Here is a 22629-nt window from a genome sequence, read left to right on the forward strand (position 1 = left end):
AAGCCGTGTATAACTTGTGACGGTCCCCAAATACCCCGGCTACCCCTACCCTCCTGTGGACGGGAGGCCTGACTAAGAACATAAACGGCGGCTGAACACCTACTTTGCAGGTGGCATTCTCACAATAAAGTGAACTCGAGAGAAGAAAACGTTACTGGGAAAGATCCTAAAATACGTTTACAGTGCTGTGCTGTACTTACTGAAAAAAACCCACATACCTGTGGACCCGTGCTTCCCAGACCTGTGATGTTCAAGGGTCAACAGTATGACTTGCCTAAACGACACAAGAGGAAACCAAAAGGCCAGCCAGCCCTATAGGTATTAAAGAAAACGAAATCTGTTATAAAAACCCATCCCGCAAAGAAAACTTCCAGCCCAGACGGTCTCACACATTAATTCTATAAAGAGCGAACAAAAGGAGAGTTGGAACTGGGTTATTAAAAAGTCAGCTTTAATATCAACAGGAAGAATGGCCAAGAGCCACCACTATGCACGTTAGAAACGCCAGACGATACAGGAGGAGGAAATCGGCCACGGCCATTCATTTCTTCTTCCCCCTCGGCGGCCTGGCGAACAGAGCGGGGTCCATCTGCTCCCTGGCCAGGCCGCGGACAGAAAAGAGCCTGGCGGCCCGCTCCCGCAGGGTGCCCCCGCATTTCAGCCCCCGGGCCGTCAGTTCACTCTTGAGCCTGTCCAAGCCCAGCGCCTCCATTTCCGCCGCGGAGGTGAATGCCAGCAAATCTAGAGTTGCCAGACCAGTATCCTGAGAGGAAAGAAAAGAAAGTATTTAAAACCAGCTCCTCCCCCTGAGGACTCTCCTTAACTGTCCACGGTGCTCTGCTGATCAAGGAATTCTCATTTAATTAGCCGTATCTCGCTACTGAATTTTAATAATCATCCACGTGTCATTCCACACAGATTCTCATTACGAACACTGACGACCATGATTTCTCATCTGTACATTTAGAAACAAGCATTCAGAACAGTCACAGAAGTTACAAGATGCCCAGATTCCTCTTTTAAGTGTATTCATTTCGAGAGAGACAGAGCGGGAGGGGAAGGGGCAGAGAGAGAGGGAGAGAGAGAGAATCCCAAGCAGGCTCCATGCTGTCGGCCCAAATCGGGGCTCGAACTCTCAAACTGCAAGATAATGACCAGAGCCGAAACCAAGAGTCCGACGCTTCACCGACTGAGCCACCCAGGCACCACCCCCCCCAGATTCTTAATATGACTTTTCTTCTTTTTTGGATTTTACAGTAGGTCAAACAGCAAGACACATCCAGCCCAGCCCCACACTGTTACAACCAAGAGTGGCACCCTAGTAAAGTTTAACATTCATGAGACTCCAGGCCTGCACATCTTCTGATTCCATCACCCTGACACTCTCTAACTTAATGATTAAGACTGTTTGAGTTCCCACGGTTATAACTCAACAAATCCAAACACGGTTCAACAGCCTTGTAATCGTTCGAGCCGTCCGGCAGCCTTTCCAGACTCTCAGACGCAAGGAAATACTTCTAGCCAGGGACGCTCTGCAAAGGACAAAAATGTTCGCATACGGGAGTTTTTAAAAAATATATTCAGTGGGGCGCCTGGGTGGCTCAGTCGGTGAAGCGTCCGACTTCGGCTCAGGTCATGATCTCGCAGCCCGTGGGTTCGAGCCCCGCGTCGAGCTGTGTGCTGACAGCTCGGAGCCTGGAGCCTGCTTCCGATTCTGTGTCTCCCTCTCTCTCGGCCCCTCTCCTGCTCACACTGTGTGTCTCTCTCTCAAAAATAAATCAACATTAAAAAAATTATAAAAAATATATATTCAAGAAGAGTAATTTTCCATCACAGTAAGTTATTTTTCAGTCGTTAAAGAGTTCTAGGGACAGAATCTTAATCCTTCTTGTTGAACTTTATTTTTTAAAAAGAACCATTTTGGTAGCTTTCAGGAGTAAATCTTGGTTTCATTATTTCTGGCCAAATCCTAAATCACCACCTATGGCTGCACACGGTGGTGAGGAACACATCCGTACCTCCCCACCAAGAACAGTTTCCATGACTGAAGGCTCAAAGAAGTCAACCGGGTCTTATTCCTTATCCTATGCCTAAAATATCCCTTTACTCACGTTTCTATGACTTCAGACAGGAAAAAGCTTCTAATGTATAAGAATACTATAGGGGTGCCCGGGTGGCTCAGTCAGGTGAGCGGCCGACTTCAGCTCAGGTCATCATCTCAAAGTTCATGAGTTCAAGCCCCGTGTTGGGCTCTGAGCTGTCGGAGCCTGGAGCCTGCTTGGGATTCTGTCTCCCTCTCTTTCTCTGCCCCTTCCCCGCTCACACTCCGTCTCTCTGTCTCAAAAGTAAAGATAAAAAAAGAGTAACACAAAAGCTACAGGCTGACCCTTGCAGAAATGGCGTGAGAGCCAAATTAAAGCCCTCTGCATAAACAATTCCACTGTCCTCCCTAGAGAATGCAATCGATGCCTTCCTGCTTTGTAATTGAGGGTAGGGAAGGTGCTGGTTAAACAAATAACGATAGGCTTCGTGTTTACCGAAGGACAGCAGGTAGTTCCGGGTGCATCTAGTCTAAAAAGCAAATCATTATTAGTTCAAACGGTGAACGCTGAAGAGTCTTCCTGGAAGCTGGTCCACTGAAGGCCGTGAGTCCTGAACAACCGGAGGGACACTGTGCACAGCGAAAACCATCCTTTGATGGCGGGATGCAGAGCTTAAGATGCGAAGGCAAATTAGAAGGCAGCTGACCCTCTCCCTGCGGAGACAGCGTCACATCCCGCTGACGCCAACTGTCCCAACAGTCTCGCACACGAGAAAGAAACAAAGCAACCGGGGATTCGGTGCCAGAAAATGAGCACGTTTCAGCCCCTCTAAAATGCCATCTGCCGCATCACGGCTCGTTATCGTCTATGTTATTGACGAACGATAAACAGGGGCACCTGGGGGGCTGCGTCCGTTGGGCGTCAGCGGTTGGCTCCGGTCGTGATTTCGCGGCTCGTGAGTTCGAGCCCCGCGTCGGGCTCGCTGCTGTCAGTGTGGAACCCGCTTCGGACCCTCTGTGTCCCCCTCCCAGCCCCTGCCCCACTCGCGCGTGGGCACCTGCACTCTCTCAAAAATAAACATAAAAAAAAAAAAAAAAAGGATAACCAATACCAACTAAACTATGATATGTGACGCGTGTCCAAATTCACAGATTGCTAAAATGGTAAATGCGCAGCTTAGAACCGATAAACTAAGGAACCAGGGACACCGCCCCGTGGCAAAACGATACACACCCCAGACTTGAAAAGAAACCAATCTAGGATTTTCGGAGGGGTTAGGCAAGCTTCACTCATCGCACCGCTGGTCATGTAACGGACCTTCCCCCAAGCAGCTCGGGGGGGGCGGGGGGGGGGGGAGCACGTTTTCATTTCAAGGACTTACTGAGGCCGGAGACGGGGCCGGAGACGGGGCCCCAAGTCACTTACCGAGTTTCCTGACCGGCCGTCCTCCGGTTTGGTCACGGGCGCGCTTCCCCCGCACTCTCCGGGCGCTACCTCGGCAGCCGCGTCAGTCGCCTCCCGTGCCTGTGCCTGTGACTCTTCGGTCGGTCCTGCCCCGGCCGCCCCCTCTTCTGCGGGCTCCTCGCCCCCGGCCCCTCCCTGCTCCAGGCTCTTCTCTGTTTCCACGGCCACGGTCCCCTGCTCGCGCCCCCCGGCAGAGGTCCGGCCCGGCCCGGCGTCTGCGGAGACCGCACACCCAGCGCCTGGCCCGGGCGCCTGCGGCGGCTCCGGGGGCCTAGAGTCCGCAGCCCGCACGCCCGCCCTCGGACAGCTGCCGGCAGATTCGGCTGCCGCCTCAGCGCCATCGCCGTTTCTGGGAGTGTGGAAGCTCACTCCTGAAGTGCCGGGAGCTTCTTCCTCGCCATCCGAGGTCTCTGAGCTGGACTCCTCCGCGGTCTCTAGTCCTTCCGTGCCCAACCTGCAGGGGACAGAAAGGCGTGACACCACCCCCAGCTTCTATGTGGACAGAGCCCCCGCCTGTCCAGGGAGCGGGCCCTGTCGGTCCAAGTATCTGCTCGCTGGAGATGGAGGGCAGGTAAGTTCCAGAAGATACTCCCGGGGATAAGCGGACGGCGAGATTCAGTTACGACCAGAACCCGCCTGGAACCCACTGTCCTAAAGATCCGAGAAGAACTCCTCTTTAAAGGCGTGAATCTCTTAGAGCAAAACTGATTTTTGTCTAAAGCTATTTTTCCTATCTCCTATGAATCTCAACTGTTAGAAACTAGACAAGATAACAAGCAGTTAAAAGAAAAGTCTGTAATTGCCCCAAACTGGAAACTTCCCAAACTATCGACAGGAGAACAGAGAGAGAGAAAAGATAATACCTGGCACTAAGGAGGAATGAATGACGCATACGATCCCAGCCACGGGCTGCAAAGCATCGCGCTAAGTGAGAAAAGCCAGACACGCAGGGCTGTGGGACACCCCCAGGAAGACAAAACCATCACAGATCAGCGGGGTTCGGGGTCGGGGGCGCGGGAACTAACCGTGAAGGGGCACACCGGCAATTTTTAGGGAAATGCGATATTCTGTATCTCGATTTTGGTAGCGGTTACACGGTTTTTCAACACTCACACAACTATTCAATCAGAACGTGTGAACTTTGGCGTATATAAATCATATCTCGGGGCGCCTGGGTGGCTCAGTCGGTTAAGCATCCGACTCTTGATTGTGGCTCAGGTCATGATCTCGCGGTTCGTGAGTTCAAGCCCCACATCGAAGAGCCTGCTTGGGATCCTCTCTCTGTCTCCCTCTCCTTCTGCCCCTTCCCTGCCCACACTGTCTCTGCCTCGCTAGCCGTTGCCTCAACACACAACACCGATACCTTTTCTCTCAAGAACGCTTGATTCCTGTTTCACAAAGAACACCTCAGGTTCTAGGCTGGACTCGCAGAGTTACGTGGTCTTCGGTTAATAATTTTCTTTCTATCCCCAAGGCGGAAGCCGACAAGGAAGCAAGATCCATCTGGACGGATTTTCTAGAACCCGGCCCAAGGGATTTTCTAGAACTAGTAACCGAAGGACCAAGTGGGAAGGGCGGGAGAGCTCCCGGGGACGGACAAGAAAAGGCATCACTGTGCTTTCCAGCGGCAAGTGCACAAGCGGCCAGGAGAGGTCGGGCAGCGGCCAAACACGTCAGTAACGACCGTGAAAACCCACAGAGAAGACAGAACAATCTAGAAAGTACAGCTTCCACCAAGAATGTCTGAAAGTTAACTCTTTCAACGCCAAACAGTAATTCAAGTATAAACTTACTTTTGGGTGATCTTTCACTGTAAAAAAAACCCTGCTCCTTTAGACGGCATGCCTGGTACTCGAGGCAGAAGCCACGAGCGGTGTGTCCAGTGTGACAACCGTGCAGAATTGAAGACCGAAGCATTCTGGAAATTTCTGAGCTCCCTTCAAACATTACTTTAAAAAGCGTTTATGCCAGGGGCGCCTGGGTGGCTCACTCGGATAAGTGTCCGACCCTTGATTTCGGCTCAGGTCGTGATCTCACAGTTCACGGGTTCAAGCCCCACATCGGGCTCTGCACTGCCAGTGCAGAGGCTGCTTGGCATGCTCTCTCTCTCCTTCTCTCCCTCCCTCTTTCCCTCCCTCTCCCCTCCCCTCAAAATAGATAAGTGAACTTAAAAATTAAATAAAAATGAAAAACTAAAAGTGTTTATGCCAGAGAGACAACAAGGAAATGCGTCAGTCCGCACAGATCTCTTCACGACGAAAACGAAGCACATACTTACCAAAAGCATTTCCTCTTCCCTGAACTGGCTCCTCTGTCCGTTTTTGATTTGTTGGGTCGTTTCCGACTCTCCCCAATTTCCACCGACACCACCTTGCTGGAAGCAGCCTGCATACCTAACCACAAGTGTTAACAACTCAGTTACGCTGTCAGGAGTAAGGACAATTAAAGAAGTCATAACCAGTACGGACTACAAGACAACTGCGTTGTCATCCGAAGCTCCGGATCTAGTCTCTTATCGGACCAAGATTTGCTACGGTTACTGTGAGAGTCACCTCAAATTTACACAGAGCTAAGCACTGAGCTTTCCGGCTCTGGAAGCAGGTTTGAGAACACCAGCATCCAGTCTGCAGCCCTGACACTCTTCGTGTCCGGTTCGTGTCCGGCCTCCCCACGCCTGCTGGTCTGCCCCCTTGTACACATCACTTGGGTATCACTTTGTCATAACCTCCTGACTGAAAAGATTCCTTCTGATTCAGCCGAACCCCCAACGGCCCCAGCATTAACGCTCTGGATACAAAAAACACACACGGAAGCCAAGGACCGTCGTTCTCCTTAAAACACCATTAAAAACACTGACCTAAAACTAGAAACAAACGTGCTGAGGTCTCAACTCCTCCTGAAGACACAGGGCACCCCCACCGAGCACAAGGAGGCTCTTACCTGGGGCCCGCGGGAGCCAAGTACAAACACCGTGTGCGTGTGCCGTCTGTGCTGGGGTGTAAGGAGCGTGGGGTGTCACTGAGTGGAGACCCCCACCCCCCGGCCTCCATCCGGTCCTCGGGGCTCTGTAACCCAAGGGACCCGAGGACCGCCCTCCGTGTGCGGGGGACGGCGTGACTCCTTCTCACCTTTGAGGACCGAGTCCTCCAGGCGCTCGGCCATCTCGTGGCACTGCCGCTGGTAGGCGGGGTTGGCCGAGCAGGGTCTGGGTTCCGCCAGCTTCCGCTGCAGCCGCTCCAGACGCTTCTGCTCCTTTTCAGCCTCTCGCTCGGCCTGCTGTTTCACCCACTCGGCCATCCTGGGACGCGAGAGACGATCACGCGCCCGCCCCTTTACACAGAAAGAGCCCCTCCCCAGCGACAAATTCGCCCTGTCCCGCGCGTGCTGTGACTTTCCCTCGGACAGGGAGAGATGAGAGTCGAGAGCGATGGATGAGAGCGCTAACATTTCAAGTGTACGTTTCCGTACGCACGGCACGCGCACGACCACCACCGACAGAAAACACCGCTCTCTTCGAAACAACCCAAACAGGGGGCGTCTTACGCCTTCTCGTGGTTGACATCTCGCAGCCTCCGCCCGCTGAGGTCCCGGCAAGCCTCTCGGTTGGTCGTCTTCTCGATCTGAGCACCAAGCGCGCGGAGCATAGATCCGAACCCTGAGCAGATACACACATTTGGAAAGAGCAGGTGAGGGGGTTCAAGGGGGTGGGTAAAGGCCAATTTGCGAAAACAGTGTTCGGCCACAAGAGTAAAAAGGATCTCTTTCATTCTTTTTTTTTTTTTTTTTTAAGAAAGGGATGTCAGGACCGATAAACTCGATTCAGCCTCACACCTTCGCCCTTCCTTTGGATCTCCGCAACACTGCGTCCACGCCAGTGGGGCTCTTCGGAGGGCTTTGCCCAGTGCCACAGATCCCAAGATTCCCAGATGAAGAACTTAAACAAAACCTCATGGTGAGGGGCCCGTGGGGTGGCTCAGTCAGCTAAGCGTCTGGTTTCAGCTCAGGTCAAGATCTCACAGTTCATGAGTTCAGAGCCCACACTGGGCTCCGTGCAGACAACGTGGAGCCTGCTTGGGGTTCTCCCTCTCCCTTCTCTCTGCCCCCGCCCCCTTCCCCGTTCGCATTCACGTGTCCACTCTTTTTTATTTTTTCAAAAAAAATTTTTTTGTTTTTGAGAGAGAGGGAGCACGCACGCGAGTGGGGGGGAGGGGCAGGGAGAGAAAGGGAGACACAGAATCCAAAGCAGGCTCCGGGCTCTGAGCTGTCAGCACAGACCCTGACATGGGGCTCGAACCCAGAAACGGCGAGATCATGACCTGAGTCGAAGTCGAACGCTTCACCGACTGAGCCACCCAGGTGCCCCAACTCTCTCTCTGTCTTAAATATACTTAGAAAAAATTTTAATAAAAAAATTAAGAAGTAATTTATGGTGAGATTTTGCAGTGAGTTTCAAAGGAAAAGCAATTTTAAGTTGTCACTGGCTCATGTGATCAGCTTCATTCTCCCGGACACAGTTTCAAACAGCAGCAGGATGATTGTAATTCGATGCCAGCTCTCTGAAAACCGCACCAAAGCACGGTAGGTGTTGAGAAAGCTTCGGGATTACAGGCCAGTACATCAGGAGAAATACCCAGAACCCCTGTTATTCTCAGTGTTTGCTCGTTTAGTTTCTTTTCCCTCTTAATCTACCCCGACCTGGAAATGACTGTTATTTCACAAGCTGACGTCAGTCCTCCCTTGGAGCTACAATAACCAGACAAAATCTTGATGAAAGCAGCCGATTTAGTTGTTTTAACGTTCCTCCTTCAGCAAACTGAACAGAGTAATGATCATCTCTCATCAAATCTTCCCTGAAGTTTTAGAACCTAGGTTGCCCGAGTGCTATCCTGCTGACGAAGGTAGAAACTAATCAGACAATATAGTCCTCAAAAAGAATAAAAGAAACGGGTGCCTGGGTGGCTCGGTCAATTAAGCGCCCAACCCTTGATCCTGACTGAGGTGATGACCTCAGGGTTCGTGAGATCAAGCCCCGCATCAGGCTCTGTGCTGACAGTGCAGAGCCTGTGTGGGATTCTGTCTCCCCCCCGTCTCTGCCCCTCCTCTGCTTGAGATCTCTCTCAAATAAACTTAAAAAAAAAAAAAAAAAGGAATAAAAGAGAAAATATTCAAAACTAGGTAAGTAACTAAAGGAGTTCAGAAGGCAAACAAAACCGGAAACTACAGAGGCCAAGGAGCCGGTGAATTTAACGCACGGGGCTCAAGGCGGGGGCTCCACGGCGAGCAGCCGCCGCTCCTGTCCTACCTCCTTTGCCGCCGCGGAGCCTGGGTTCCAGACTATAGACGGCGCCATGCCGCACTCTGTCACTGGTGTCCGTGAGCGATCCGTCGCACTTCACAAAGAAGCATTCCACTGGAACATCCTAGAGACAAGTTTGGGGTTTTTAAGTGCTGTTTACGAGACAATACGAGCTTCCTGCGGGAAGGGGCCTGGCCGTTATCTTTTCATTACTCCGGTTACACGCAGAGAGCGAGTGGTCAACGAGCATTTGCTGAACTGAAAGTCGAAACTACTGAAAGAAAAAAGTCATTTCGCACAATTTTTTCCTGACACCTCACCATGACACGTACGAGAACTTTTTGTCTTTCGGGTGAAAATAAAAACCGCTGCCTTCTTCTCTGGCAGGAAACCAGAGCCAAGGTAGGGAGCCGTATGGGGCTCAGACCCAGTTAACTCTGCAACTCCCATCCTGTCCTGACTTTTGTAAACGGGGAATGTCAAGCCGAACAGGTTTGGAAGTGACCGTAAGTACTCTGGGCCAGCCGGCGGCGGTGATCTCTGCTCGTGTCCCCGACTCACAGCAGAAGCCGGCATAGCCCTAAGCCCGCTCCGTGTATTTCAAAAATTCTCAGAACGAGTGATAGATAAAAAATATATAAACTGTTAAGTCTTTCTAACCAAGTCTGTGATGCCATAAAGCGAGACAACAGAGGAGTACCCTCCGAAGTACACAATTAAATCTGTAACATCAAGTGCTAAGAGACCAAACCCCAACAAAAGGAAAAATGCATGACTAGTGGGGTGCCTGGGTGACTCCGTCCATTGAGCGTTGGACTCTTGATTTCGGCTCAGGTCAGGATCTCATGGTCGTGAGATCAAGTACCGTGTTGGGCTCCTCGCTGAGTGTGGGGCCTGCTTGGGATTCTCTCTCCCCCTCCCTCTGCCCCTTCCCAGCTTGCGCACACAAGCTCTAAGAATTTTTTTTTTTTTAAATGCACGATTGGTATCTTCCAAAAATAGACACAACGAACACTCACTCTGAACCACACCACCCAGCTATTTCAACAGGAACTACCTGTTCATTCAACAAATATTAAGTCCCTACTGTTTGCCAGGTACTTTCTAAGCGCTGGGATGCTGTAGGGAATAATACAGTGAACACAGACCCTCCCTCACGGAGCTTACACTCCAGTGGGGAAACCCAGATGACGAACACACGAAGTACATACTATGTCAAATGGCGATGAGCAGAGTGAAGGGGCAGCATACGCAGACGGGCACGGTGGTAATACATTTTACATACAGGTGGTCAAGAAGAGCCTCTCGGGCCAAGTGACATTTGAGCGGAGAATTAAGCAAAGGGAGAGAACAGGCCACGTGGGGGACAGCACTCCAGAGAGCCCAAATGCAAAGGCGGGCAGGAGGGATAAGCCTAGATACGCATGGAACAGCAACCCCACCGATGTGGCTGGAAGAAATCTACAAAAGGGGAAGGAGAAGGCCTTAGAAGCCACTCTAAGGACTTTGGTTTTACTCTGAATGAAGCCACTGCAGGGTTTTGAACAAATTGAGAGCTGAGTTATAGTCTTTAAGGATCACTCTATGGGGCGCCTGGGTGGCTCAGTCAGTTAAGCATCCGACTTCGGCTCAGGTCATGATCTTGCGATTCATGGGTTCGAGTCCCGTGTCGGGCTCTGTGCTGACAGCTCGGAGCCTGGAGCCTGCTTCGGGTTCTGTGTCTCCCTCTCGCTCTCTGCCCCTCCCCTGCTCACGCTCTGTCTCTCTCTGTCTCAAAAATAAATAACACATTAAAAAAAAAAAGAAAAAAAAAAAAGGACCACTCAAGCTAGTGAACTGGAAATGAGACTACAGAAGCAGAGACGTCACATCATGACAATCCAGGTGAGACGCGAGGGCCATCTGCACCAGGGGTGGTAGACGGAAGGTGATGAGGACCGTGGGGGGCCCTAGTGCCCTGAGTGAGGGCAGTGAGATCAACAGAGGAATACAGAGGCGCCCAAAAATCTGGTCTAAGGGGAAGAGTGAGACGGCACGTATTTGGGGAGAGTACTGGTCTCATGCTGGGTGTGCTTCTTTGAGAGGCCTAATAGCCATGCGAGATGCGGGGTAACCCGGTGGGGACGCAAGTCTGGAGTCTGGGGCAGAGGGCTGGGCTGGAGCCTTACATCTGGGAGACGTCAACACACCGATGGTACTTACCGCCCTGAGAATGGACGAAGTTGCCCACGTGGGGGAGGAGGAAGCATCAGAACAAGGATCAGAAAGCTTGGCCCGGCCACTCTCAGGTTTAGAGACCAGGGAGAGAAGGAGGAAGCGGCAAGAGACACTGGAAGGGAGGCTAGTGAGGTGGAAGAGAATGAGGGTGACGTCTGGACCGGTAAGCAAAGCATGCCAAGGAGGGAACGGTCGCCTGTGCCCACGGATGCTGAGAGGCCACGAGAGAGGAAGACTGGAAACTGATCACCAGATACGGCAACACATAAGACCCTGACCCGCGAGGCGCGAGCTGGTCTGCTGGAGTGATGGGCACAGAAGCCCAACTGGAGGACCTAACGAAGGAGAGGTAGGGTATTTTCAAGGGTACTTTCTATAAAGAAAACCAGGGAAGATGAGGGGACAGCTGGAAGGGATGTGGGCTCAAGTGTGCGCACTGGGAGGACTGATCCAGGAAAAAGGGAAAACACTGGGAAATGCAGGGGAGAGAGAACTAACGCTAAGTAAGCCATTCAGTAGGGAAGACGGGACAAGACACTGGGCAAAGCGAGGGTAATTACAATTTTTTTTTTTAATTTTTAATGTTTACTCATTTATTTTCGAGAAAGAGAGAACACAAGCGGGGCACGGGCAGAGAGAGAGAGGGAGACACAGAATCCAAAACAGGCTCCAGGCTCCGAGCTATCAGCACAGAGACTACGTGGGGTTTGAACCCACAAACCGTGAGATCATGACCTGAGCCGAAGTTGGATGCTTAGCCGACTGGGGCACCCAGGTGCCCCCAAAATTCTAAATAACTTTAAAAGACATTCATGGGGCGCCTGGGTAGCGCAGTCGGTTAAGCGTCCAACTTCAGCCAGGTCACGATCTCGTGGTCCGTGAGTTCAAGCCCCGCGTCGGGCTCTGGGCTGATGGCTCAGAGCCTGGAGCCTGTTTCCGATTCTGTGTCTCCCTCTCTCTCTGCCCCTCCCCCGTTCATGCTCTGTCTCTCTCTGTCCCAAAAATAAATAAAAAACGTTGAAAAAAAAAATTAAAAAAAAAAAAAGACATTCATGCGAAAGCAGAAAAATCATATACACCACACTCCATTTCCAAACAAGAACTGCTTGTTAAGACAACTGATCAACAAAATTGCATTTTCTACTTGTCACATTCTTGTCAACAATCACTAGTAGAAACCAAGAGCAAAGGAAATTTAGAATCAATTCAAGGGCCTTTGACCTTTGCACATTATCAAGTTTTTCGAACACAAAGCCTGAGGCTACCAGAGACAGACCAGTAGTTCAACAAAGCCAAGTTTATTGACTCACTGCTGTGGGGGGGGGGGGGGGTGGGATTGCACTCCAGGGGTGTCTCACCACCACCACCAAAAAATAATTGTTGCAGGATTTGGGGCAAGGGTGGAATTTGGGTGAAATTTAAATGAAAGTGTTTTTGAGAGACTCAAAATGAGCTGAGCTGTGTCTAAAAGGGGCAACATCAGGTCCAGACTACGAAGTAGATTAGATCCAGGCTCCTGTCTCCTTGGAAACCACAAAGTTAAGATAAACGTGGAATGTCGTGTTCAGAACTCCGAATCTGAAGTTCTGCGCCCAGGCTGGAAATCCAGATAGAGTGCTTCTCTGGATCAAAGGGACTTAGATTCTCCAAGCAAGAGTGGGATGCTTCATTCTTACTGATAACGTTTCAAACAGGAAAGTGTCTCGTAGTCTGTAATTTTCTAGATCGAGGCTTCTCGGTGAATCAGAAAGCAGGAGACTGCCGAGGGAGTCACGATGACATTTCACAACCGCACCAGGTCCCCGGGAGAAATAAATTTCCTATTAATTCTGCAGCCGGCTTCATCTGTGCTATCCTAGGCTGCAGACCAGCCAACAGATTTTTACTCTCTCGGTGGGAACTAACACTGACTTCATCCTGCGTCCCAATAATTTGGCTTTAAAAAGCACAGATGTGGGGCACCTGGGGGGCTCAGGTCACCATCTCGCAGTTCCTGAGTTTGAGCCCCCGCATCAGGCTGTGTGCTGTCAGCTGGGAGCCTGGAGCTGCTTCCTATTCTGTGTCTCCCTGTGTCTCTGCCCCTCCCCTGCTCATGCTCTGTCTCACTCCGTCTCTCAAAGATAAATAAATGTTTTTAAAAAAATTTTTTTAATAAGTAAATAAATAAAAATAAAAAGCACAGACGTGAACTTGAGCTATTTTTATTCGTTCCAGTATCTCATCAAATGCCCTTTTATAAGCTTCTTGTTTCTGTTCACACATGCCACGGTTGTATTTCTTGAGCACCCGACTGAATCCTTCATTTATATTTCTCCCCTCTTACTTAGAATTATTTTTTCCAATACTTCTCATGATTAAGATCCTATTCTTTCTGGTCATTTTGGATCAACTGCCGTGAGATAAGAAATATTTTCAGAGATATTAAAATCCCATGTATTTCGTACTACATTCAGGAAATAAGATTTTCAGAGATATTAAAATCACTAAACTAATATATTTCACTTATTCATGAAATAAGATTTTCAGAGATACTAAAACCTATTTTGTGAAACAGTTCCCCACCTGGATGGCCAAACACACCTCTGACAGCTTTCACACTGGACTGCAGTGTAGAAAAACAAATGGGGAAGCTGAAAAACCACATTATTTGGAAAGACGTGTTGCTTCCTCATGGAACCGGTCCAAATACAAATTCGGTTTAGACTGCAGTGTTAACATGTGTTAAGCCCGTAAGTAACAAAGCAGAAGAAACAGCCTAGGAAAAGAGGGGCTTCGTGAAGTTATAAAGAAAAACAGACGACTCCATCAAGTGCCAAAATTAAAATCAGATTCAGGGAGACCACTGAAGAACCAAACAGGTTCAAGGTTTACCAGTTTTCGGCTGGTAAAAGCTGCTTGCTTGACTATTAAGTAAACCGCACACAGAACTTTACAAGTCCGTGACAGGTGTTCAAAAATATGCACGGACAAATGTGACCGCCAAATGAAGAGATCTAAACGACAGACCGCACGAGCCCACGCCCTCACCAGGACACGAGTGGGAGGGCTGGGCCTCGACCAGCGAGCGATCGGAACAACCCATTTCCCGTCTCCCTCCGCCACCATCCGGTGGCCCGGGTTTGGACAGGGCACTCTGTCCCGGGTTGGAGCTAACCGGGCTGGGTGATCAGGGGACAAAACGCATAGGGTGCCTGCAGGGGAAATGTAAGGAAATGAGCCTCAGAAGCCAGCGGGTCCCACGGCCTCCTGAACGCACGGAGGAACAATGCCCCGGGGCGCTGAGAGTCCAGACCGAGGGCTGGACTGAGCGCCTGAGAGCGGAGGGGCTGCTCCCCGCTCTGGAGGGAGATAGAACCACCACCACCCCAACCCCCCAACACAAAAGCAAAACAAGGCCTCAGCAGCAGCTCCAAGCACCTTCACACTGGGGGGCCTTCAGCCCCAGAAACACAACCCCAGGGAAGAGACGCGCCCCCGCCAGACCCTGGTCACCCAGCCCTGCCCTCCCCGCCCCGCTCCGCCCGCCGCTGTCTCCCTCCTCCCGGGGAGCGCGAACCCCACCTGATCCTGGCAGTGTCGGCGGATCACATCGCGTACGGAGCACGAGGCCGAGGCACAGCGCACCGCCTGGCACCCGAGGCCGGGGCCGCGAACCCACACCAGCGCCGCAGCCTCCGCCATCTCAGCGAGCGACTGCCGGGGGAGAAGGAGCCACGACTCGCCCGGCGCGCCTCGATGGCGTCACGGGGCCTTCAGCGCCCCGCCCCCACAGCGGCCGCTCGCCCCGCCCCTCCCCTGGGGCCAGTCACGTGGGCCGGGCCCCCGCGCCGCGCCGCGCCGGCGGGGGAGGGGAACGGGAAGGGCCTGGAGGAGGCCGATAAGGCGCCGGAGCGCGCGGGCGAGGCGTTGCTAGGAGACGTTGCTGGGGCGGGGCTCGGGGGACCCCGTATAAAAGGCCGCGCAGGGCCGGGTTTCCAGCGCTCTGGCCGCGCGCGATAAGGCGGGTGCGGGGCTCCGCCCGCGGGCCTCGGCCCCTTCGGTGACGCCGCGCGGTTATTTTTGGGTCTCGGCGAGCCGGGGCCGGAGGAGGCGCGCTCCCCGGGGGCGGGAGGCGCGGCCCTGCAGTCCCGGAAGCGGTTGGGGCGGCCTCCTCCGGCCTCGGAGCCGCCCCGCCCAAGGGGCAGGGAGCGGCCGCGGGGGCTCCCCGGTGGCCCAGCGCCCACCTCCTCGGCAGCAGCTGCCGGCCGCGCGCAGGGCCTTCTTGCCTCCTGCTGTCGGCGCCGTTTGCACACCGCCTCCCCTCTCCCCCTGGAGCGGGCCGCGCGAGGGCCGGGGTGGGGCGGGGTGGAGAGCCCAGCGGCCCGCGGTGCGGGGACCCGGGGGCGATGGGGACCGCGGCTGGCCGCCCGCACAGCCAAGTCCCCCGAGGTGCAGAGGGCGAGGCAGACTGACCGCCCGGCGCGGGGACTCCACAGGGCTGACCCGAGGTGGCCACCCTATGCGGTTGAAGACACTGGGCAGAGGACACCTCGCAGAGACTCGGAAGTCACTGAAGGGTGGCTGTAGGAGCGAACTCGGAAGGTCGAGGCCCCTGAAGTTACAGGCTCTAACTGGTGTGTTTATTTCCCTGACACCAGAGGGAAATGGACGCAAAGAAAGGGCCCAGGGACAGAAGAGTTACACCAAATGGTGAGGATATCGTGCCTCGAGAGCAGTGCTTCCGAGAGTGGCTCTGGTGGTGACCCTGGTTGGAGTCCATGGGGGCCCCACCAAGTATGAAAACACAGTGGGGGAGGGGGGGCGCTTGAGCGGCTCAGTCAGTTAAGCCTCTGACTCTGCGTTTCTACGCAGGTCATGGTCTCCTGCTTCGCGGGATCGAGCCCCACGTGGGGCTCTGCACTGACAGCACGGAGCCTGCTTGGGATTCTGTCTCAAAATAAATGGACATTAAAAAAGAAATTTAAAAAAAAAGGGGGGGGGCACCTGGGTGGCTAAGGTGGTTGAGCGGCAGACCAGCTCAGGTCATGATCTTGCCATTTGTGAGTTCGAGCTCGGCGCCGAGCTCGCTTTGGATTCAGTCTCTCTCTCTCTGCCCCTCCCCTGCTTGCACGCTCTCTCTCTCTCTCTCAAAAATAAACAAACATTAAAAAACAACACAGTCCAAACTTTGGAAAACTTGAGCCTCCCCACTGTCCACCCTCAGTGCCCCCCTGAACGTGCAACCTCGAGGGAGCCAAGCCAAGCCCCAAGCCTCTTTGTTCATTCATTTCTTCTTCTTCCTTGGGATTAAAAAAAAAAAAAAAAAATGGCTATCTCAAAGGTCCTCCTCTCCGACAAGCAAGCAGACAAAAGACCAGTTTCGCTTTATATAACATTTTTGTTTCAGGGCAATGGTTCAAATATGTAAAGATCAATTAGTCCTTTTCAGTAAGGAAAGTCCACATCATTTATTTACTGACATTAAATTTCATCCTTCTAAAACCAAGTCTGAATGAAACTGTCCACTCTTTATCTCATTCTTACACTTAAATTCCTATTATTAAAAAAAACAACTCGAGGGGCACCTGGGGGGTTCAGTGTCTGACTCTTGATTTCGGCTCAGGTCATGATCCCAGACTTTGGTGGATGGAGCCTGCAGTCACACTAAGCCTGGAACCTTCTCTCTCCCTCCGCCCCTCCCCCCCACAATGGTCTAGCTCTCTAAAATAAACAAATGAATAACAATAACGAGGAAACTGAGTTACCTAAAGCTAGAGCTCTGGCCGAGGTCATAGGAGTAGAAAAAATTCTAGGCAGGTAGCTGATTAGCTGGGCAGCTGAGAGTATACAGTGGTGTCTAATGGGCACTGTTGTGTGGCCAGGCTGGTCAGCGATTACGGAAACATAGAATTGCTGTCACCTTCCCCACCTCATGGTGTCAGGGGAGGCACAGGAAGATGCATGTAGGGTTGGGACCAGTAGGTGGTGAGTGGGTGGAGGTCAGTTCCTCTATTAGCAAAATAGTGTAGCCCTGCTCCGGGGACATACTCGGTGTTCTTTCCAATAAGCCACACTTTGTTCCTGCCCGCGTTCTCCAGAAGGTTGACTCTGGCTCCACCTTTGCTCTTTGAGGACTGGCTGGGGCCGGGAGGACACTGTGAGAGCGTCCCGGGGCGATGTGGGATAATTGTCCCCTGCCAGGAAATGACAGCTCCCGACAATGTTTGTGTGGCAACCCATGACGGGCTCAACTGAGCCAAAATGTCACGCTGGGCCGCAAGAACAGGAAGCGAGTCTGGACATTCTGGCAATTTTTACCAATGACAGCAGGGCTCCGAAACTAGCGAATTTGCAGACTTCGTCCCTGTGTGACATTCAGGGCACACTGATGTGTTTTCAGCCATGTTCATGCTCAGGGGCAAGAAAAGGAAGTTGTTAATGCCATCGTTATGACAAAAGACAATGGTACGGCTTGGTTCCTCCTGTGCCACGAACACAAAAGTGCATAAACTCCTAAACTGGCAAGTGTTGCCTTCTAGATGGTTCCAGCCCCAGGAACAATGAGGTCAGCTCCTAGGATGGAAAAACAGCTTCTGGGTAGGAGCTGTGGAGTCCACACTGGGGGGTGGGTGGCGTGGGAGGCGGAGCCTGACACAGGGACCCAAGACGTGTGGCAGCCAGAGAAGGCACAGCCCCACCCTGCCGCCTTTATTGGACAGAAGGAAACAGGACACGTCAAGGGCGAGGTGGAGTTGAGGGTAGAAAAGGTGTGCATTTAGCCCTGGTGCTGGGCAGGAGCCGGAGAGGACAGAGGTTCCGGAAAAGTAGGGTGGCGGTGCCCGGCCGGGAGAAAAATCTGGACCCACAGCCAGTGCTGGGTACAGAAGCCCACCTCTCTGCAGTGTCTGCAAGAAGGAAGGATCTTCCTTCGGGGTGGACTTTCATCAATAAATTCGGTCACTCCCGATCGCCCTGGATATTACCTTGTTTGATTTATCACAACACTCGTTTCCAAAGGCCTCTTGGTTATCCTCATTCGTAAGTCGCCATCAAACAATGCTGTTACGATAAAAAAAAAAAATTTAATTTCGGTCACTGTATTAGAATTATAAAGCAAACTGGCGTAGCACACATCTTCCATAAATGGAGTATCTGAGCACTGGAACTCTTTCAACATTGAAATTCAATTTCTCTCTTGGCAATAAAGACCCATAGTTCTTTATGAATTCTGCATGGCCAAGCCATTGAAAAGGGGATTTTTCTCCTGGAAAACTCATAGGTCTGTAGGAATATTTTTTAATGATCTGACGTTAGAATGTGTTGACTGTATTAGGGTTTTCTAGAGAAACAGAGCCAATAGGGTGGATAGAGAGAGGGAGGGAGGGGGGTACAGGCATATCTCAGAGACGTTGTGGGCTCAGTTCCAGACCGCCACAAGAAAGCCAATATCGCCATAAAGCAAGTCAAAGGAATTTCTTGGTTTCCCAGTGAATATAAAGGTTAGGTTTACACTATATTATAGTCTATTAAGTGTGCATTAGCATTACATCTAAAACAATGCACACACCTTAATGAAAAAATATCTCATTGCTAAAACACCCCAACCACCAGCTGAGCTTTCAGTGAGTCGTAATCCTTTTGTGTCTGGAAGGGTCTCCATATTGGGGGCTGCTAGTTGGTCAGGGTGGTCGGTGCTAAAGATTGGGGGGCTGTGGCAATTTCTTAAAATAAGACAGTGAAGTCTGCCTCATCGATGGACTCTTCCTTTTTTTTTTTACTATCTTTAAAATTTTTGTTTAATGTTTATTTATTTTGCAGAGAGAGACAGACGGAATCCAAAGCAGGCTCCATGCTCTGAGCCGTCAGCGCAGAGGCCGACGCGGGGCTCGATCTCACAGACCAAGAGACCATGACCTGAGCCTAACCCATGCTTTGGACGCTTAACCAACTGAGCCCCCGGGCACCCTCTGATACACATTTTAGAAGCCCACCAAACAGGGTAGAATTTTGAACATTCATGAACACATGGGTTAAACGCTAATGAAGAAAACTCAGCTGTCCAATATGGCGGCATGTGTCCCCGTAGCCGCTCCGGTCCCCTCTCCTAAACACCTATTGTACTTTAAGGCAGTTCAAAGAGAGGGTCAGACAAACTGTTTTGTGTACAAATAACCAATTGTCTCCAGTTACTGTAAGATGACAGTGATTTCAACACATAATTTCTCTTTTAATTACCCAGAGTCTTGTGCCCCTCTGGATGAGAAGATAAAGGGATTCTCCGATTTTCTGTAAATTCGTAGAGGGCTCTCCTTTGAATATTTACTAAAAATCTGCAATGCATGTATCTGGGCTCTCGGAAGGAGTCATAAAGGAAACAGAATGCATGATATCCTGTAATCACCGTGGAAAGCCTCTGGACGCTGGCAGAAGGTTCGAAACAACACACATTAGCTGCTGCAATTTGAAGATGCAAGAATTCATACACAGCCTCCAGCTGATATTAATATTAAATTAAAGGAGGGGGCCCCTGGCTGGCTCAGTGGGTGGAGCGTGTTGACTCTTGATCTCAGGATTGTGAGTTCGAGCCCCACGTTGGGTGTAGAGATTACTTGCAAGTAAAATCTTGGGGCTCCTGGGGAGCTCGGTTGAGTATCTGACTTCGGCTCAGGTCACGATCTCGCGGCTTGTGGGTTCGAGCCCCGCATCGGGCTCTGTGCTGACGGCTCGGAGCCTGGAGCCTGCTTGGGATTCTGTGTCTCCCTCTCTCTCTCTCTGCCTCTCCCCGGCTCAAGCTGTCTCTCTCTCTCTCTCAAAAATAAACATTAAAAAAAGAAAAGAAAAAAAATTTTTTTTAATTTTTTAATGTTTACTTATTTTTGAAAGAGAAAGAGACAGAGTGAGAGCAGGGAAGGGGCAGAGAGAGGGAGACACAGAATCCCAAGTAGGCTCCAGGCTCCGAGCCGTAAGTGGGGCTTGAACCCACGAACCTGAACCACGAACTGGGAGATCATGACCTGAGCCGAGGTCAGACGCTTAACCAACTGAGCCACCCAGGCCATTCCGACAGGCGTGAAGTGATACCTCACTGTGGTTTGGATTTGCATTTCGCTGATGACTAATGAGGCTGAACCCCTTGTCATGTATTTTGGAAAATGTTCTTTGGAAAAAGTGTCTGTTCCGGTCCTCTGCCGTTTTTAATTGGATCATTTGCATTTTTGGTATTGAGTTGTGGGAGTCCTTTATCCACGTGTTGGATATTAACCAATGGGGTGTTTAAAAAAAAAAGAGAGAGAGAGAGAGAAACCGGGCAATTCTTCAGGGCATTTACGGTGCTCGGTTCATTGTAATACATAAAAGCACACTTTGTTCTCCATATACCCGCAAAACCTACTTTACCATATGTGTTTTTTTCTGGCTTTTAGCATCGGTGCTGGTGAGCTATCTCGTTCTTTCTGCCTCCGGGGGGACAAGGTAATAACAGAACACAACGGCATTACTTGCCCTCCTCCTGCTCGGGAGCAGAGGCCAGCGCGCAAAGGAACTTACGGTGTCGAGAGAGCTTCTGTATGGTCCCAGCGCCCACCGAAGATTTAGTGGCCCGTCATGTGAGTTGGTCGCTCAATTCAATTCCACCGCCATTCATTTCTCACCTCCTAAGTGCTGGAGAGGAGAGGTGGGCGGCAAGGGACCGGACGCAGAGACAGCGACATAAACAGGCGAGGGTCTGTGCGCCAGATGCTCCAAATCCGTAACAAATACAAGCATCTTAAAGCATCTCAGACCAACACCGGCTGTGGCGGCGCGCACACGCACACGCACACGCGCACGCACACGCGCACACGCACGGCCTCCCGTAGGCACGGAGGAGAGACCGGAGCGGAGACGCCGGGTTTGGGAGGGGTGTGCGTGGATAAGCTGATTGGGGACACACGTTCGCGCACACGCGCTACTTTCTAGAAAGGCCCCGAGGAGCAGAGCTCGGGGTTCAGGAAACAGCGCGAAGTCGATCCGACATGACTGTTAAACGCGTGTGCAGCCAGGGGGCGCCTGGGTGGCTCAGTCGGTTAATCGCCCAACTTCGGCTCAGGGCATGATCTCGCGGTTTGTGGGTTCGAGCCCCGCGTGGAGCGCTGTGCCGGCAGCTCGGAGCCTGGAGCCTGCTTCGGATCCTGTGTCTCTCTTTCCCTCCCCCGTTTGCACTCTCTGTCTCTAAATAAGTAAATAAACGTTAAAACACACACACACACGCAGCCGGGGGTGGTGGGAAGGGGTGGAAGCCGCAGAAGAGAACGGCTGGGGAGTCGTTGGGCTTCTTAATGCCGGGCTGAGGCATCCAGACCTCAATCTGCACAGAAGGAGAGAGCGCAGAAGGCTCTTTCTGTTTCTGTTTGCGCTTCTGTTGAAATACAGCCGCCGCACAACGTTGCACTTGTTTCGGGCGTACAACATAGGGACTGGACAAGTCCACACTGTGTCCCTGTCATGCTGTGACAGGCTGCCACCTGTCACCCTGCAGCGATTACAATACCCCCGAGGCTTTTCCCTGCCTGTGCCTTCTGTCCCCGTGGGCAGAGCAGGTTTCAAACAGAGAAGAGACACGATCAGACGCGTACTTTAGAGCCATGACCCTGGGGACTCCTGGACTCCTCTTTGACTAGTATGGAAACAGGCTCAGAGAGGTTGAGTGGCTTCACCCAAGTCACACAGCAAGGGGGGGGTGGGGGTGGTCAGAGCCAGGATTTCAGCTCCGGGTCTGATTCTGCAGCATGGAGACCTACAGTGAGTCTGCTGTTCCCAGGGAATGGGGCACTGGCGGGGGTCAGAGAACAGGTTTGGGGCGCCGAGGAACCAGAATGGACAGGCGGCCGCCCAGAGAAATCACCGCCTGGAAGAGAGTAGGTCACGGAGCCAGAAAGGAGACGTTTGGCCAGTCTCCAGCCAGGCGACTTCTTCCCGCCAGAAACCCCCAAGGTCACTGCCAAGTACTGAGCGGGGCGTGTCCGGGGCTCCCTTCGGTCGTGTGTTTATCATCAAGGACCTTCTTGCCAGATGTCTTTTCGCCGCCTTTCCGCGGGTCTGTCTGCCCCCCCCCCCCCCCCCCCCCCCCCCCCGCCACAGGCCGCGCCGGGAGTTCGTGTTCGTGATATTCTGCTGTTATCTGCACGAATCTGGAAGACGCTTGTGTGTTTGCGTCACAGACCTGTGCAAAGAGAAAAACCCCAGAAAAAGGCCAGCTGCTGCCATGGACTTTACGGAATGCAGGGGCAGGCGAACACGTGAGGTCCGCGCCCGGCCCAGAATCCCATGACGGGTCTTCGTACCTTGTTTGCACGTTGAAATGGTCATTTGCTGTCCCCGAAGCAGGGCCCTGTGTGGTCATTTGCACGCCATCTAGGACTTTCTTCAGGGCTTTCTTCAGTGGCTTCCTGGAAACACCATTACCTTTTTTCTATGAAAGCTCAACACTCACAAGACGTCAAGACCTGTAAGACGTCCAAGCTGCCTGCCCTCAGGGTGTCCCAGTTGCTCTCAGGCCCCACCCCCCTCCCCCCAAAGCTTGTTTAACCTGCTGGATTCCCTAACCCAGTGACCGCCTCACCTCTATCTACCCGTGGCCTCAATTTGTAAAGC

At 52.0% G+C, this 22629-nt stretch overlaps 1 protein-coding gene and 1 long non-coding RNA gene across 2 annotated transcripts; both read right to left on the reverse strand.

Annotated features, from left to right (window-relative positions):
- Positions 1–430: 430 nt before the first annotated feature.
- SDE2 (SDE2 telomere maintenance homolog) lies at positions 431–14768 on the reverse strand. The gene is made up of 7 exons (XM_043567508.1): positions 14581–14768; positions 8809–8926; positions 7050–7161; positions 6635–6804; positions 5785–5899; positions 3468–3960; positions 431–763 (listed from the first exon to the last, which is right to left on the reverse strand). The coding sequence occupies exons 1-7, from the start codon at positions 14698–14700 to the stop codon at positions 542–544; spliced, it is 1350 nt and encodes a 449-aa protein (XP_043423443.1). The 5' UTR covers positions 14701–14768; the 3' UTR covers positions 431–541.
- A 1608-nt stretch (positions 14769–16376) lies between these two features.
- LOC122475981 lies at positions 16377–20984 on the reverse strand. The gene is made up of 2 exons (XR_006295353.1): positions 20545–20984; positions 16377–18057 (listed from the first exon to the last, which is right to left on the reverse strand). It is a non-coding gene; the product is annotated as an uncharacterized LOC122475981 (long non-coding RNA).
- Between the last annotated feature and the right edge of the window lie 1645 nt (positions 20985–22629).

The sequence above is a fragment of the Prionailurus bengalensis genome, chromosome E4 (genome assembly GCF_016509475.1).
Source record: "Prionailurus bengalensis isolate Pbe53 chromosome E4, Fcat_Pben_1.1_paternal_pri, whole genome shotgun sequence".
NCBI classification, from domain to species: domain Eukaryota; kingdom Metazoa; phylum Chordata; class Mammalia; order Carnivora; family Felidae; genus Prionailurus; species Prionailurus bengalensis.

Bases quoted from the DNA above. Each gene is read 5' to 3' on its own strand.
- SDE2 (XM_043567508.1), bottom strand. From the start codon at position 14,700: ATGGCGGAGGCTGCGGCGCTGGTGTGGGTTCGCGGCCCCGGCCTCGGG. The intron at 5,900-6,634 runs GTGAGAAGGAGT...ACTTGTGGTTAG, and splicing joins GGAGGACTCGGTCCTCAAAG to GTATGCAGGCTGCTTCCAGC. The intron at 3,961-5,784 runs GTAAGTATGTGC...TGTCCCCTGCAG, and splicing joins GGGAAGAGGAAATGCTTTTG to GTTGGGCACGGAAGGACTAG.